The 15,018-nt window shown below is 43.0% G+C and overlaps 1 protein-coding gene across 1 annotated transcript in view; it reads left to right on the top strand.

Annotated features, from left to right (window-relative positions):
- Positions 1-15,018, top strand: part of PC (pyruvate carboxylase) — a 401,728-nt gene that overhangs the window by 367,424 nt on the left and 19,286 nt on the right. The window contains exons 12-17 of the mRNA XM_083164787.1: positions 6,686-6,830; positions 7,679-7,768; positions 8,146-8,367; positions 9,692-9,848; positions 10,253-10,493; positions 10,615-10,864. Of these exons, the coding sequence (XP_083020913.1) occupies positions 6,686-6,830; positions 7,679-7,768; positions 8,146-8,367; positions 9,692-9,848; positions 10,253-10,493; positions 10,615-10,864 (1,105 nt within the window). The remainder of the gene's footprint in view (positions 1-6,685; positions 6,831-7,678; positions 7,769-8,145; positions 8,368-9,691; positions 9,849-10,252; positions 10,494-10,614; positions 10,865-15,018) is intronic.

Raw genomic sequence — 15,018 nt, 5'->3', positions numbered from 1 at the left:
TATATACAAACACTTGGTATACACTAAACAGTGTACATACTGTATACACTGTATGCTGCAAGCTTTTAACCCCTTAACTGCAGAGGCTTTCTACACCCCGCTGTGTTGCAGGCATTTATTGATGTTGACTCATTACATTCCAATATCAATATCAGATATTTTTTTTCTGCAGTACGCACAGAAATGTATAGAATTTTTTTTTTTTTTTAATATACATCACAAGAACCGTGTGGTTTATGCTTTGGCATTGATTACCCTGCCCAAAATTGCTAAAGGCAGGATTCTGTCTGCACTTGTAGATTATGATATTCGTTTTTTGATAAGTTTTTGCATTTAAATTTAAATCCTGCCATTAAAAAATAAAAAACCTAGAACTCTCACCACATTGAATAAAGAGATGTTTATCCCTTGGCACAATGTGGGGAACAACCGGGCTTCAGATCACTATCTATGAATAATGTGGGCATGTCGTTTTAAACAGAGGATCCCCCTCATTGACACCATTCTATTCCTACAAGTACGGCAAAGGAGACTACATTGTGTTACACCATGTAAGGGAAACGTGTGCATCTGGTGATCAGAGCAAGGTGGTGACGTCTCCCCCCATACCCAAACTCCACGACCTTTCTGCAGTGTAGGCATTTCTACAATGGGTGTACTGTGTGCACCCATTATAGAAATGATCAACTACTGTTTATCGACATGGTCAAAAGGTCGACATTGACGAAAAAGTCAGATTACTTGTTCTTCCTTTATGATCCATGTGGACTGCAATTGGGAACAATATAGTGTTACACTATCTGAGGGCCCATGTCAGCAGCAACCATGTGTTTGACCTAATGACATTGTCTCTAATAATCCACACCCCCTCACTTTGTGCACAGAGTGCTGTGGATGAAAGCTGAGTGTAGTACAGAGTTGTCACAGGCAGATCACCTTCAGTGTGTGACATAGTGCAGTGTGAATCCTTGTGAGAGCGTGTGACACAGTGCGAGGTGAATCCTTGTCAGAGAGCGTGTGACCTAGTGCGGGGTGAATCCTTGTCAGAGCATGTGGCATAGTGCGGTGTGAATCCTTGACATAGTGCAGGGTGAATCCTTGTCAGACATCGTGTGACATAGTGCGGGGTGAATCCTTGTCAGACATCGTGTGACATAGTGCGGGGTGAATCCTTGTCAGACATCGTGTGACAGTGCGGGGTGAATCCTTGTCAGACATCGTGTGACATAGTGCGGGGTGAATCCTTGTCAGACATCGTGTGACATAGTGCGGGGTGAATCCTTGTCAGAGCGTGTGACATAGTGCGGGGTGAATCCTTGTCAGACAGCGTGTGACACAGTGCGGGGTGAATCCTTGTCAGACAGCGTGTGACCTAGTGCGGGGTGAGTCCTTGTCAGACAGCGTGTGACCTAGTGCGGGGTGAATCCTGGTTAGTGGCAATTATTATACATTGTTCTTTTTTCACGAGCCAGGATCACAGAATGTTTACGTAGCACTTCTGGCGTGTGAGTTGCTGAGAGGTGAGTTCTCCTCCTGCAGGTTTCCATAGCTGGAACCTGCAATATTCACCTGTTCTTGCTGTCTTGCAAGGTCTTCATCTGTTGTGAAGGGCAGCGATGTGACTTGGGTTCATCCAGAAAATGTTGTTTTTTCTATGTAAGCCACTACAATTTAGCGCAGGGGTGCTCTAAGAGTGGAGGCAGCCCATGTGCAGCCTCCTATGTTCCGGGCCCCTCTTTGCAGGCCGCAGCCACTAGAGCGCTCAGACTCTACTATGCAATGATGCTTCTGCCTTCATCGCAGGACTTCTGAGGGTAACTATTAAGAAAATGAGTGCGGTGTGCGCCCCCTGGGACTCTGGGACCCCTGTGCTCCACGTACATTGCACCCTTAATGAATACACCACTGATGTAACCTGAGATTGGCTCTCGTTTTCCTAGAATCTAATGGGCCTATTTATAAGGCCCCCAAAGACCCGTTCCCTGTTTATTAGTGCTCATTGCTACTTACAGATGTGCCCTCATTCATGGTGTCATTCTTCTAGTGTCAGGCATCTTTTTTGACAAAAATGTCTTAGTCACAGTGCGACTAAGACACACAAGGAGTCTGAGCCAAAACCTTTCATTCAAAAACTGCTCCAAACCCTTTAATTTGCTTTTGTTAAGAAACAACTGTATATTGCATTTCCCGTACTTATAATGGGAAATGCGATCTGGCCGAATGTGTTTTAAAAAAGAAAAAACAGTAAAATAATACTGCAGTGCGTCCTATGTGTGCTTTAGCTGGTGTAACCACAGGGCACACTGCAATAAGCCAGCCCTGTGGTGGTGCAAAACGGCAGTTCAGGGAGCTCCGATGACCAGCAGCCCTACTAGGAGCTCCGATGACCAGCAGCCCTACTAGGAGCTCCGATGACCAGCAGCCCTACTAGGAGCTCCGATGACCAGCAGCCCTACTAGGAGCTCCGATGACCAGCAGCCCTACTAGGAGCTCTGATGACCAGCAGCCCTACTAGGAGCTCCGATGACCAGCAGCCCTACTAGGAGCTCCGATGACTGATCTAGAGTGTAGAGGAGTATGATCAGGGTTGTGGGTGTTGTGACGTGGATGCTGGTGGTAGCAGCGATGGCAAAGGTGGATGCACAGCCAATTCTTATTTTTTTTACAAAAGATGCCCAGGCAGGGGCAGCGCTTTCTCACAAGTTCTGTTCCGGCATGCATTGCAGACTGGGACGATATTATCACAGCATATCAGCTTAATAAATTGGCCGCAGAGTCAGATACTTCTACATCTCTGATTAAAAACTGGGCAAGGTGGGGGGGGGGGGGTACATACAACTTCATTGTAGATTGTACACCCTTGGCTCTAGAAGTCATATACAATAAATCTGACAGTGTGCTGCAGTGTTGTTTGTTTATAGCCATCCTAATGGTTTAATAACTTTTATTTCCTTTGTTTTATTCTTTGCTTTTAAAGATCAAGCTCTTCTGAAAATACATTATCCAGCTGTAGGACATTTCACAGTCTGATATTATGATTATGAATTGATTGGAACACTTTAATAATGCCCAGGTGGACTCCATGGTTTTATTCTGTGCAATATAGAGTATTTTGTACAGAGCCGGCCTTAGGCATAGGCAAACTAGGCAATTGCCTAGGGCATTTGGAATGCCTAGGGGCATCAGCAGCTTCTACTGATTGAAATGATATGCAGCATGCCTATATTCTGTGTGTGAGTGAGGCTGTATCTGCATATGAAATAGTGTATTCATGGAAATCACTGTAACATAGCATTCTGTATGCAGGTACAGCCACAGTCGCACACAGAATATAGGCATGCTGCATATCATTTTAATCATTGGAAGCTCCTTGTGTGTCCTGGTCACATAACAATGTAAATAAGACGAATTTTCAGCAAAAAAGGGACCCAACGTTAGCAGAACTGGCCAGGAGCTGCATGGCCTATTGAGTCAAGATGTATGAGGAAACGTCTGTATCCAAGCAGAGGCAGAGGTCACAGTGTTAGCGGCTGTGCGAGCTGTCTGAGGGTGGGTTGGTTGTGCAATAGTGTTCGGCATATGTGTAAGGGGCATTATGTGTGTCATGTATAAATGCATTAAAATTGTGAGACATATGTGTAACAGGCATTATGTGTGTCGTGTATAAGGGCATTAATAATGTGCAACATGTGTAATGGGCATTATGTGTGTCATGTGTATAAGGGCATTAATAAAGGTTGGCATAATGTGTCCCCTTACACATTATGCCAACCTTTATTAATGCCCTTATACACATGACACACATAATGCCCATTACACATATGTTGCACATTATTAATGCCCTTATACAGGACACACATATTGCCTGTGGTTATGGTTATAAGGACATTAATAATGTGTGTCATGTGTAAGAGGCATTACTGTGTGGTATTATCAGAGGTGCCGAGAGAAAGGGGTAGGGGGTACAAATTACCCAGGCCAAAGTCTGATGGAAGGGCCCAGTGGGGGCCCCGGGGCCCCTCCCCTTAAGTGACAGCAGCAGCTGCAGATCTTCTCCTCTGCCCAGCACACATTGCTTTGTGCTGGGTTGCAGTGTGACCATGGAGGTGGTTAAAATACAATATTTTCTCAGGATTTTTTTCTTAAGGGTATAATGTGAATAATGTGAGGAGTAATGTATATAAGGTAAAGTGGTACTACAGTGTGATGTAACGTGAATAAGGGACACCATCGCATGATTTAATGTGAATAAAGTTGCACTACTGTGTGGCATAATTTGAATTCAGGGTACTATTGTGTGGCCATGCCCCTTCCCAACAAGAACACACCCCTGTTTGGACTGCGCACCGAATGTGTGCGCTGTTTCTTTTTAAAATATTGCGGGTAGGGGCACCAAAATGATGAGGGTTGATGGTACTGGGAAAGGGGAGCAGGGTCAGAGGCAGAACTAGTGGCGGTGCTAGGTGGCACCAGCCAAAATCTTGCCTAGGGCGTCATTTAGGCTAGGGCCGGCTCTGATTTTGTATTTGTAACAATGCCAAAGGTGAGGAACATTTCATATTGCCACTGCGTAACCATTCACCATCCAAGTTAAAGCTCATCATCTCCTTGATGCTATTAAGTCTATAGGTGGCCATACATCAGAAAGACCTGCTTACAATCATGATTGTGTCCAACTTTCCCTTCAAATCCCCGGCAGTCCGTGGTGGTTTTTGGACACACAATGTACTCACAATCTGTCATACAATCCAGCTGGTGTATGCGGCCGGTCATCTCACAATCTATTTGTATGCACCTAACCTGCCTGATAACTGCCACTGAAATGACGCCGGTTGTGTGAGCGTCGTACGACCGATTGCATGTGCTTAAAAGCACATGCAATCATCTCCTAATCCCAGCTGATTGGATGTGCAGCACGTCAGATCAGAAGACCAAACCTCCAACCTGCGGGACTACGCGTTGCACGAATGTGTGCGCACGATGTGCACGCAATCTGCATACAATCTATCATACATCATCCAACAGTGTCTTTCAGTTGTATGGGGACCTTAAGTGAATACTGGGCATCAGCGTTGTATTCCTCGGGAATAACTCACGTGTGCGGAGAAATGTACGATACATGTATCCTCCACACCGTAAGGAGTGCTCTGCTTTAATGGCGCGTCGGCATTTCTGTAAATAGCTCCTGGTTATTTCCCTCAGTGACCGATCTTCTAGAGATGAAGTAATGCTTATTTTGCTTTCTTTTTCTCTTTTACACAACTTTTGCATATGTAACACACTAGGAACCCATATGGTTAATAAGGCAATCATCTTTCTTTGTGGTTCACAAATTGCACGCGAGCAGTCTCCTAACAGAACAGGTCAAATTATACGTAGCACCCTTCTGTCCTTACAGGAGGCCTGGAAACACACCGCTTATTACCCAATGTCACAATTACCTTTTAAAAAAATCTTGTAAGTCTTATTACAGAACCATGTTGACCTCTTCAGAATCTTTGTGAACACATCCAACAATTGTTCTCTACTTCATCTTTCCCTTTCCACACCACAAATTAGCTTGAGACATAACAGCACGTGTCTATTTTATAATGATTAATGTCAAGATATACCGTAAAAAGTTCTAGTTCTAGGTGCTCGTGACCAAAAGAAATGAATATTGACAACCTAAGTGTGGGTTCTCTTCATGTGAGTCACACTATGGATGAGTCATTTTGATAAACTTTGCAGACATACACCGATCCTGAAACTTGTTCTGCCTTGTTCTCCCTCCTAAGCGATGCTGACTATCATCTTGTAAGCAGCATTCATATATAAAAATACACATGAAACATTCATAAAGCCGCTACAGCTTGTCCCGGTTAAAAGCATTTACTGTAGCTATAATCATTCGCAAATTTACACCTTTCACTTAGAGGTTTTAATTTTTTTTTACGCACAACCAGCTTATCACAGACTTTCATAGGGCCCCGCTCACAATGCCTTCAGAGTTGCACTCGTTCCGGTCTAATCATCATAGCTGTAATTAGCAGGTCTTTCAGCATCCAGAATGATGCAGCGAGCGGCTCCCACGAGTCACAGAAATGGGACATTGGCGTCATCCTGTGTATGTGTGTGCGGCTCCTCTTCTCGCTCCCCCCCCCCTCTCCTTTGCTTCCCTTGTTCTTTGTCTACATTTTGCCCTCAGATAATTTTCTGCAGTATCTAATAAAATACATTTAGCTAAGATTCTTTCACTGACAATAACTGCATGAAAGACACAACAAGGTTTGCGGACGGTACACCATGGGCCTTACAAAATAGTTTGAATTCAGTGCTCTCCTTGTGCAGTCTTTCATGTACTGTCGGACAGTGGTTTCTGTAACTAGATGGGAAATAACTGTTCTCCGAGGCATAATAGACAAATCTAACGGTATTTGCTTAAGTCTAACCGTAGTAAAAGGCAGTTGTGAATGTTTGCCCTGAGCAGATAGACTTGAAAGCTCTGTCTACTTTTTGTAGTTTTATTTGTTTCTACGGTTTTATACATTAGCTGATCTGCTGTGATATTGGTTGGAACCATCTCTTCTGTTTCTTTATCAATGCTAGTTAGCTGTTCTCCAATTCCCGTTAATACACAAGGCTAATTCTGGTCTCTGGTTACACAGCCGGTGACTTACATGTACATGATTTCTTTTTCTCTTAGACAAATATTCCTTTCTTGCAAAATGTCCTGAATAATCACCAGTTCCTACATGGAACAGTGGACACTCAGTTTATTGATGAAAACCCCGAACTCTTCAACCTGAGGCCAGTGCAAAACCGAGCACAGAAGCTCCTATATTACCTTGGTAAGCCTGACTTTTAGGTTATGAGTATGTAATTATATATTCTGCTTTACCAGACCTAGAGGCTTGGGAAATCTAAATATATGTAAATTGGCAGGATGGGCACCTTAACTGGAAATTTATCTCAGGTCTTTGTGCCACAGGACAGGAATATGCTGAATACCTGCAGAAAAGATAACAGACAGGGGTGATAACAACTTTATTTATGCTGGGAATCAAAATAATGCGTGGGCAAGGTTCTTGTGTTTGTGTATTAGCAAAACCGGCATGTGATACTAAGGTGCTGATTTATCACCATCTGCATCCTCCGATTTGGCATATGATGTGATAAAATCTGCCAGATTCACAATGCGATGATGATGATGATGGATACAATAATCGCACACGGGCAGCTCATGCGCTGTCCCTACAATGTCACTCCGCGGCGTATGATCCGCCACTGACATCACTGCCCGTATCACTGCGCCCCCTCCCTGCTATGACAACCCCTGCCTTACTTAAAAGATGCATATTAAAGGGTTTCGAGCTGTTTGTCATGAATACTGCACCAAAAGCCCTTTGTTGTAGTAGAAGTAGTTGTAGTTGTTGTAGTATGTTTATTTATAAGGTGCCACAAAGTGTCCACAGCGCCGTACATAGCAAACAAAAAACAAATTACAAGGTAACATACAGGGTGTGTTGATAAAATACAGCATAAATAGGGGTATAGCTGGTAGAACTAAAATCAGCATCTATCCTGATGTTTGTGTTCCACTTACCTAATGTATGAGGTAAAGTCTATACCAGTATACAAATGAACAGAATGATGGTCAAAGCAACGAACATCTCTAATTTTTATAATCATTTTTCAGGTCATGTGATGGTTAATGGCCCAACCACACCCATTCCTGTTAAAGCCAAAGCATCAAGTATAGATCCGGTCATTCCCTCGATCCCGATGAGTAAGTGATCATTGCTTATTGTACAGCCCTGTGCTATGGTTATATGCTGATTACTGGGCGAGGGCTTGAAGCAGATCTTCATAAGGAAATTAGTGGCCGGTTTTAGCCTAAGGGCTCAACTTCCAGGAGGACAAAGGACAAATTGTCATACAGATGAATTGCAGATAAAATGTTACAGACAATAATTATCTTTGAATTATCTCCCTTTCCTGTATGATTTAGAGAAGAGACTTTTTGGTTTTGTATGTTCTTACATTCCATACTGTACCACCTGAGCCCTTGCTGTATAATCCACCATACCTGCTATTACGTGCGGTAATACTTTGTGGAGAATGCGTATTCCTGTTGTGCTTCATTTTGTTTTCTGTATATATTAGGTGAGCCGCCGCCTGGATTCAGAGAGATCATCCTCCGTGATGGTCCAGAGGGGTTTGCGCGTGCCATACGCCAGCACCGTGGACTCCTCCTGATGGACACTACATTCAGAGATGCCCACCAGTCACTCCTGGCTACTCGTGTTCGTACTCATGACCTTAAAAATATTTCACCATTCGTGTCCCACAACTTCAATAATTTCTTCAGTTTGGAAAATTGGGGAGGTAAGACGCTTTAATCCTACGGAAGTTCCCATATCGTTCCATATCACAGATAGTATTGACTAATGGGTGTCCAACACATTCGATCTAGATTTCTAATTCCATGACTATTTCTGCTTGTAATATACACATTTCTAAATAGCAAGCAGCAGAGATCATGATTTAAAAGTTATTTTACACAGCACGGCACCATCTCCGCTCCCGTCGGAGGGAAGGGGGGGCGGGGGTTTGGTGGAGGGAGATGCGGCCGCATCTGCCTTCCTGCTGCTGCTGCTGCTCCTCCTCCAGGCAGCTCATTACCGCCCTTCAGTGGCCGACACCCTAGGCGAATGCCTAGAGCTGCCTAGTGGTGGCGCTGGCCCTGACTAAACTTTAACAAGATTTTACTCCCTGGTATATTTAATGTACAAAATTATAGAACATTTGAGCTGCTTACTGGAAAGGACAGATGACTTTTCAAACTATAGTACAGATTGAGTATCCCGTATCCAAAATGCTCGGGACCAGGATAATTTTGGATAACGGATTATTCCATATTTCGGAATATTTCAATGATGTATTTTGAGGTATCTTGCATTTATGCTGCATAAACACATCAAACACATGAAATACTCACAAATATATTTTATTTGTTCAAAAAACAAGGTTTAAAAACATGAAACCAAGTTTGTGTACTATCTCAGATACGGAATTTGAATGGCAAGCAATCATTGTCTTGTACATATATAGTGCTAGTTACATATCATGTCCTCAGTACTGCGGTTATAGATGTACCCAGTGAGTTTTTAGCAAAAATAAAAATATTTTTTTTTTCACTTTCTGGAATGTATGGTTTTCGGAATAATTTAGATACGGGATACTCAACCTGTACTTTTAGTGTGAGAACTGTATTATCACCTGGTAAATTGCTGTACAGACGAGTAAAGAACCTTTAGTAAAGAACCATAAAGCATCAACCAGTAGAGCAGGGATGGGGAACCTTCGACCCTCCAGCTGTTGTGGAACTACACATCCCAGTATGCCTTGTTACAGTTTTGCTATGTGCCTATGCTACAACAGGGCATGCTGGGAGGTGTAGTTCAACAACAGTTGGGGGCCGAAGGGTCCACATACCTGCAGTAGAATTGGCGCCATCACTTTACTTTTGATTCTACTTTGCACATTTGACATTTTTTATTCTAATTAATTTGAACTACCGGTATTAGTTTGTGGATCGGTGATGAATGTGCTCAGTTCATGTAGATCCTCGATTTTTACCGCTGACACATCTGTATATGATATGAAGAGATTTTTGTCTGTGTTCAATATGGCTGATCTCTCCTCACAGGTGCTACGTTTGATGTTGCTATGCGCTTCCTCTATGAATGCCCATGGAGACGCTTACAAGAATTAAGGGAACTTATTCCTAACATACCATTCCAGATGCTGCTGAGGGGTGCAAATGCTGTAGGGTATACTAACTACCCCGATAATGCGGTTTTCAAGTAAGTGCGTGTTCAGGTGACAGAATAACTAGGTCCTGACATTGTCATATTATTCCTAATTCAAACTCTATGCAGTCACATGGTGAGTATCGTCATTCATGTTCGATGTTCACATGAGAATGTCGTTAGTGATAGGTTTGACATGGTTAAAGTGTCGACATAGTGAATACCTGAAGACCACATAGTCAATACTCGACCACGACAACATATCTTCAGTATTCACGTCATGGATGTCAACGTGATGGGCTTGTTGATAGGTTCACTGTAGACTTAAGGACCGTTATAGATGTGGAACTAATATTTCCAACCCAAATGAACTGAATAATAAACCCAGAATGGTAACGCTTATGTATATCCTAAAATAAATGGTTCCAACTCTTCATTTTGTTTGTGTTTTACTTTAGGTTTTGTGAGGTAGCTAAAGAGAATGGAATGGACATTTTTAGGGTCTTTGACTCTCTGAACTACTTGCCTAACATGATCCTGGGTATGGAGGCGGCTGGTAGAGCTGGTGGTGTGGTAGAAGCTGCTATTTCCTATACCGGTGATGTGGCAGACCCCACACGTACGAAGTACACATTGGACTACTACGTCAATCTGGCCGAAGAGCTTGTGAAGGCCGGAACACACATCTTGTGCATTAAGGTACTATATAGAAAGTTTGCCCACGGTGAGAAATGTCTGCATGTAGCCGTCAGTCTTTTGTGTACTAGGCGAACAATGTCATTCTTCAACATTTGGCATTAACCGGTCTTCCCTCTTCCAGGACATGGCTGGGCTGCTGAAACCAAAAGCTTCAGATATGCTTATCCGATCTCTGAGGGATAAATTTCCAGATCTTCCCATCCATGTGCATACCCATGACACCGCAGGTGCTGGAGTAGCCTCTATGCTGGCATGCGCACAAGCTGGAGCAGACATTGTAGATGTTGCAGTTGACTCAATGTCCGGGATGACCTCTCAGCCTAGCATGGGAGCTTTGGTAGCATGTACGAAGGACACAGACTTAGACACAGGTAACTACAGAACAAAATAGGATGCCTTTAATGGTCCGTAGATGACATTTTTAATATCTAGATATTGTAAATGCATAAATAATTTTGTAGTAGGGTTTCCATCCTTCTCCCCGTTCAAGTAACCAAAGTCATATATATTATAATGCAAATCAATGTGTGTGTGTCACTAGTGGCAGATCCAGGAGGAAGTGGGCAAACCCTGTATACACTGTCAAGGCCACCACAGGTATCAGTCTTTTATTGATATTGCAGCAGTGCAGCTCCACCTTTGGGAAGAGGGATGAGATGCAGCCAGACAGCCACATACAGTCAGCCCAGCCCGAGGCAGTAGCTCCTGGCCAGAACAGAGGCTGACGACTCCCCCTTCCCCCGTCACTACTCCTCCTGTATTATTATGCATGGGATGTATGACTACGTTTTAAGAACACATGATGGCACGTTTATGTGTATACAGTAGGTTGTGGCTAAATAGGTAGATACTTTGTCTACCAACACTGATGTCCTAGGTTCAATCATTGGATTTATACTATTTACTTAACAGATGGTTTTGATCAATATGATTTCAGTACTTTTACCATAACCATCTGCTATAGACGGTTTTGAGGCCTAAAAAAAGGTCAGATGCTGAGGACATGGGTTTGATTCCCAAATCGATTTTTTTATTTAGCAGATGCCGTTGGCTTCTATGGATTTTAATGCCCCTAACCAAACACTTGTTGGCCTAAGGGTTAGGTTGAATGCTGAGGATATTGGTTTAATATTCTACTTGTTCAGAAACCCTTGTGATAAACTATAGGTCATTATAAGTCTAAGGCTCTTGTGAAGGGCGCGTGCACCCCCTAAATGAAGATGACCAGATCTGCCCCTGTGTGTCTCTAATGGGGGCCTACACACGGGTGATTTCATTTCCTACAAAACTTTGTGTCTAGAGGCCATAGCGATGCACGGTCCGCGCGTAGCGATCACCCGGCAAATGCTATCCAGCATGCTGGGTAAATCTATCTAGTTTCCTCTAGAGCAGCCTGGTATATTTGTATAGTAGCATGAGTTTACAGTAAAAGGCTATATTAAATGCCATACTGTAGTTTCTAATCCATGTAGACTTGGTAGCAGCAGATTTTACTGGCTGTACATTAATGTTGACGTTCTCTATTGGCTGGAGATCTGGGGACTGTGAGGGCCAATGGATTACACTGAGGTCATTGTCCAGTTTGTGATTGCAGCTCGAGATGATGTACGCTTTAGAACATGTTCTTTTCTCTTATCCTCCTGGAAGTAACCACTAGGGGAAGGGATGAACATGGTCCACAACAGGACTCAGGCAGTCTGTAGCATGTAAATGATGCTCAGTTGGTATTAAGTGGTCTGATGTGTGCTAAAACACTGCCCACACCATTACACCACTGGACTCTTTATTGTGCTATCATTTATATAGTGTGTAAGATGCTTTACAGCAGGGGTAGCCAACTCCAGTCCTCGAGAGCTACCAACAGTTAATGTTTTCCATTTCTCCTCACAGAATCACAAGTGAAGTAATTAGCTCCACCTGAGGCTCTCTTAAAATGTGTCAGTCAGTAATGAGTGCACCTGTGTACCTGTGAGGTGAGCTGGAAAACATGAACTGCTGGTAGCTCTCGAGGACTGGAGTTGGCCATCCCTGGTTTACAGACACCACAGAAAAAAAATAGCACCTGGTACAATGAATTTAGTGTTATAGCATTAGCAGAAGGGAAACGTTGAGTAAAAATGAATATTTGCCAGGTCAGGAAACCTTTTTCCTTTTGTCAGCGTTAGTTTTTGGTGCGTCGATTCCTGCTGTGGCCTCAGGTTCCTGTTCTTACATGACAGGAGTGGGATCTAGTGTTCATTAAACCTGACCATTTCTCATCCTAACCCTCTGTTTATGTTCACTTCTATCCCAGCGGTGTCACCCCAGTTTGTCTGCTCGTTACCTTTAGAATGTAAGCTCTAACGAGCAGGGCCCTCTCTCCTCATGTGCTTCTCTTAGAATATATCTCTGCCACGGTTATAATTGCATCTGGGTCCGCTGCTGCAACCGTCTTTATCTACCGTTTACTTGTCCTACTTTGCATTTCTACTGTAATCACTATTTTTCTTGTTTTGTTCTTTTGCTCATCTATGTATTGTCAGGCGCTGCGGAACCCTTGTGGCGCCATATAAATAAACAATAATAGTGTATAGTCTGCTGCTGTAGCTCATATACAGATGTGTCCCCCAAAATATAGCCTCAAATGCACCGTGTAACGGGAGATACCCGGTGTGAGTGAGCAGCGACTGTATCTGTAAACAAAATGCTACATTGTTGATTTTCAGGAAAACTGTTACAGCAATTCGTATGCAAATACAGCCACTGGGCCAGATTCTCTGAGCTTCAAAAGTGATAAAATGGAGAGTGATGAACAGCCAGCCAATCAGCTCTTGTCTGACATTTTTCAAACACAGTCTGTGACATGACAGGCTGGCTGATTGGCTGGCTGTTTATCACTCTCCATTTTATCACTTTTGAAGCTTAGAGAATCTGGCCCACTGTCACATATAGAATATAGGCATGCTGCATCTCCTTTTATTCAGCAAGGTGTGCTTGTGCATCTTATATGTATAGTGATGCACATATAGATGACCAATATTGGACCAGTCTGCTGTCGCATACAGGATGTTTGGACAAGTTTTTTATGTTTATGTAGTATAAAAGTGCATAACTTGGCTTATATTTTAGAAATGTTTTCTTTTTCTCTATTGTACCCAACACTATCTCAAAATAAAGTTGTCACGTATGGGACAAGCCGAGTCCTCTAATGTTTTGCAAAGGTAACCTACTTGATCGTTTGGCTCGACTCTTTGGGGTGTATTCAATGCCGGGGGTGAGCTGTGATGGGGACCGGTGCTGCCTGCTCACGGTCACAGCTCGCCCTGTCAGTATTCAACTGACCCCACATACGACGATTTCCCCCCCTCTCCGTTTTTGGAGCGAGGGGGAATCGGTGTATGCAGTCTCAGAAGCAGCGAGACTCAGGGCTATATGCGACAGGCTCCCTGCATTAGCCGCGGTTCTGGCTGTTTGGGGGAATCAGCGAGGATTTCCCCGGAACATAGAATAGGGTTAAACAGTGAGGTTTGCTGATTTTCTGCGATCCCCGCCATTAAACCCCCTCGCCGGCCGCATTGAATACCGGCCTATGTATGAGCCTGTGTTGTTCCTAATGAATATAGAGTTGTACGTTAGCTTGTCATCCTACAGTATGTTGAACAGATACAGTACACTGCTACAGTCTTATCTGCCAGTGTCATGCATGAGATATTAATGGAATGATCCAATATAGATGTTACAAATATTCTACTTCTATGTGTTACAAGATTACCCATTTGGAATAGTGCATCTACTCTATTTGGTGTGTAATTGTTGGCCTGCAAGGTAATCCAATAAATTATAGGAGAGAAGGGATAGAACAAGGCTGCTCTAGGACTGCAATCATTTCGCCAATGAATTATAAATGACTTGCACTATACATACACAAGGAATATAATTCAAAGTATAAAAAATGAAGGAAGACAACAATTATAACAACAAATAGCTGTGAGAACAGACAAATTAATAACAGGTTATAAAATAAGTTATGAATTCAATATATATGATGAGCATTAATTGGTGTCTGTCCACGCCATTAATAAAGATTCTTTATGTTAATGAAGCACAAACCAATGCAGAGGTACAGCCGCACACGTGCTGGTTACCGAGTGAGATCTGGGAAAATACTGGTGCAAACATTTTTTGTGTGTGAAAATACCCTGTTTTTCAAGACTGAAAAATGTTTAGGTATAATTAGGTCATATAATAAAGTTCAACGTACTGTAGAAGTAGCCAAGCAGTTAGTAACAAACCCTGATAGTGGGAAGTCCAACTTGCTGGGTAGATTGATGTATGCATGCTAGGTCCATGCAGATGATGCAGGGAGACCCTTATTTTATTTTAGATTTTAATGGAATTAAAAACTAGAGAATCCCACCTACCAAATGGTATTGGGGACTAGGGGTTCAGAGTTCAGGAGGCAGAGCAATCTGCCAACGAGTATATAAAACTACATACCAGGTGTGTGGAGCTGGAGCAGTAACCAGCTGCTGGAAGGCTGATATCT

Source organism: Crinia signifera, chromosome 11 (assembly GCF_055691185.1).
Source record: "Crinia signifera chromosome 11, ASM5569118v1, whole genome shotgun sequence".
Lineage (NCBI taxonomy): Eukaryota > Metazoa > Chordata > Amphibia > Anura > Myobatrachidae > Crinia > Crinia signifera.
Note: the sequence above shows the minus strand (reverse complement) of the source record. Positions and strands in the feature narration are given on the sequence as shown.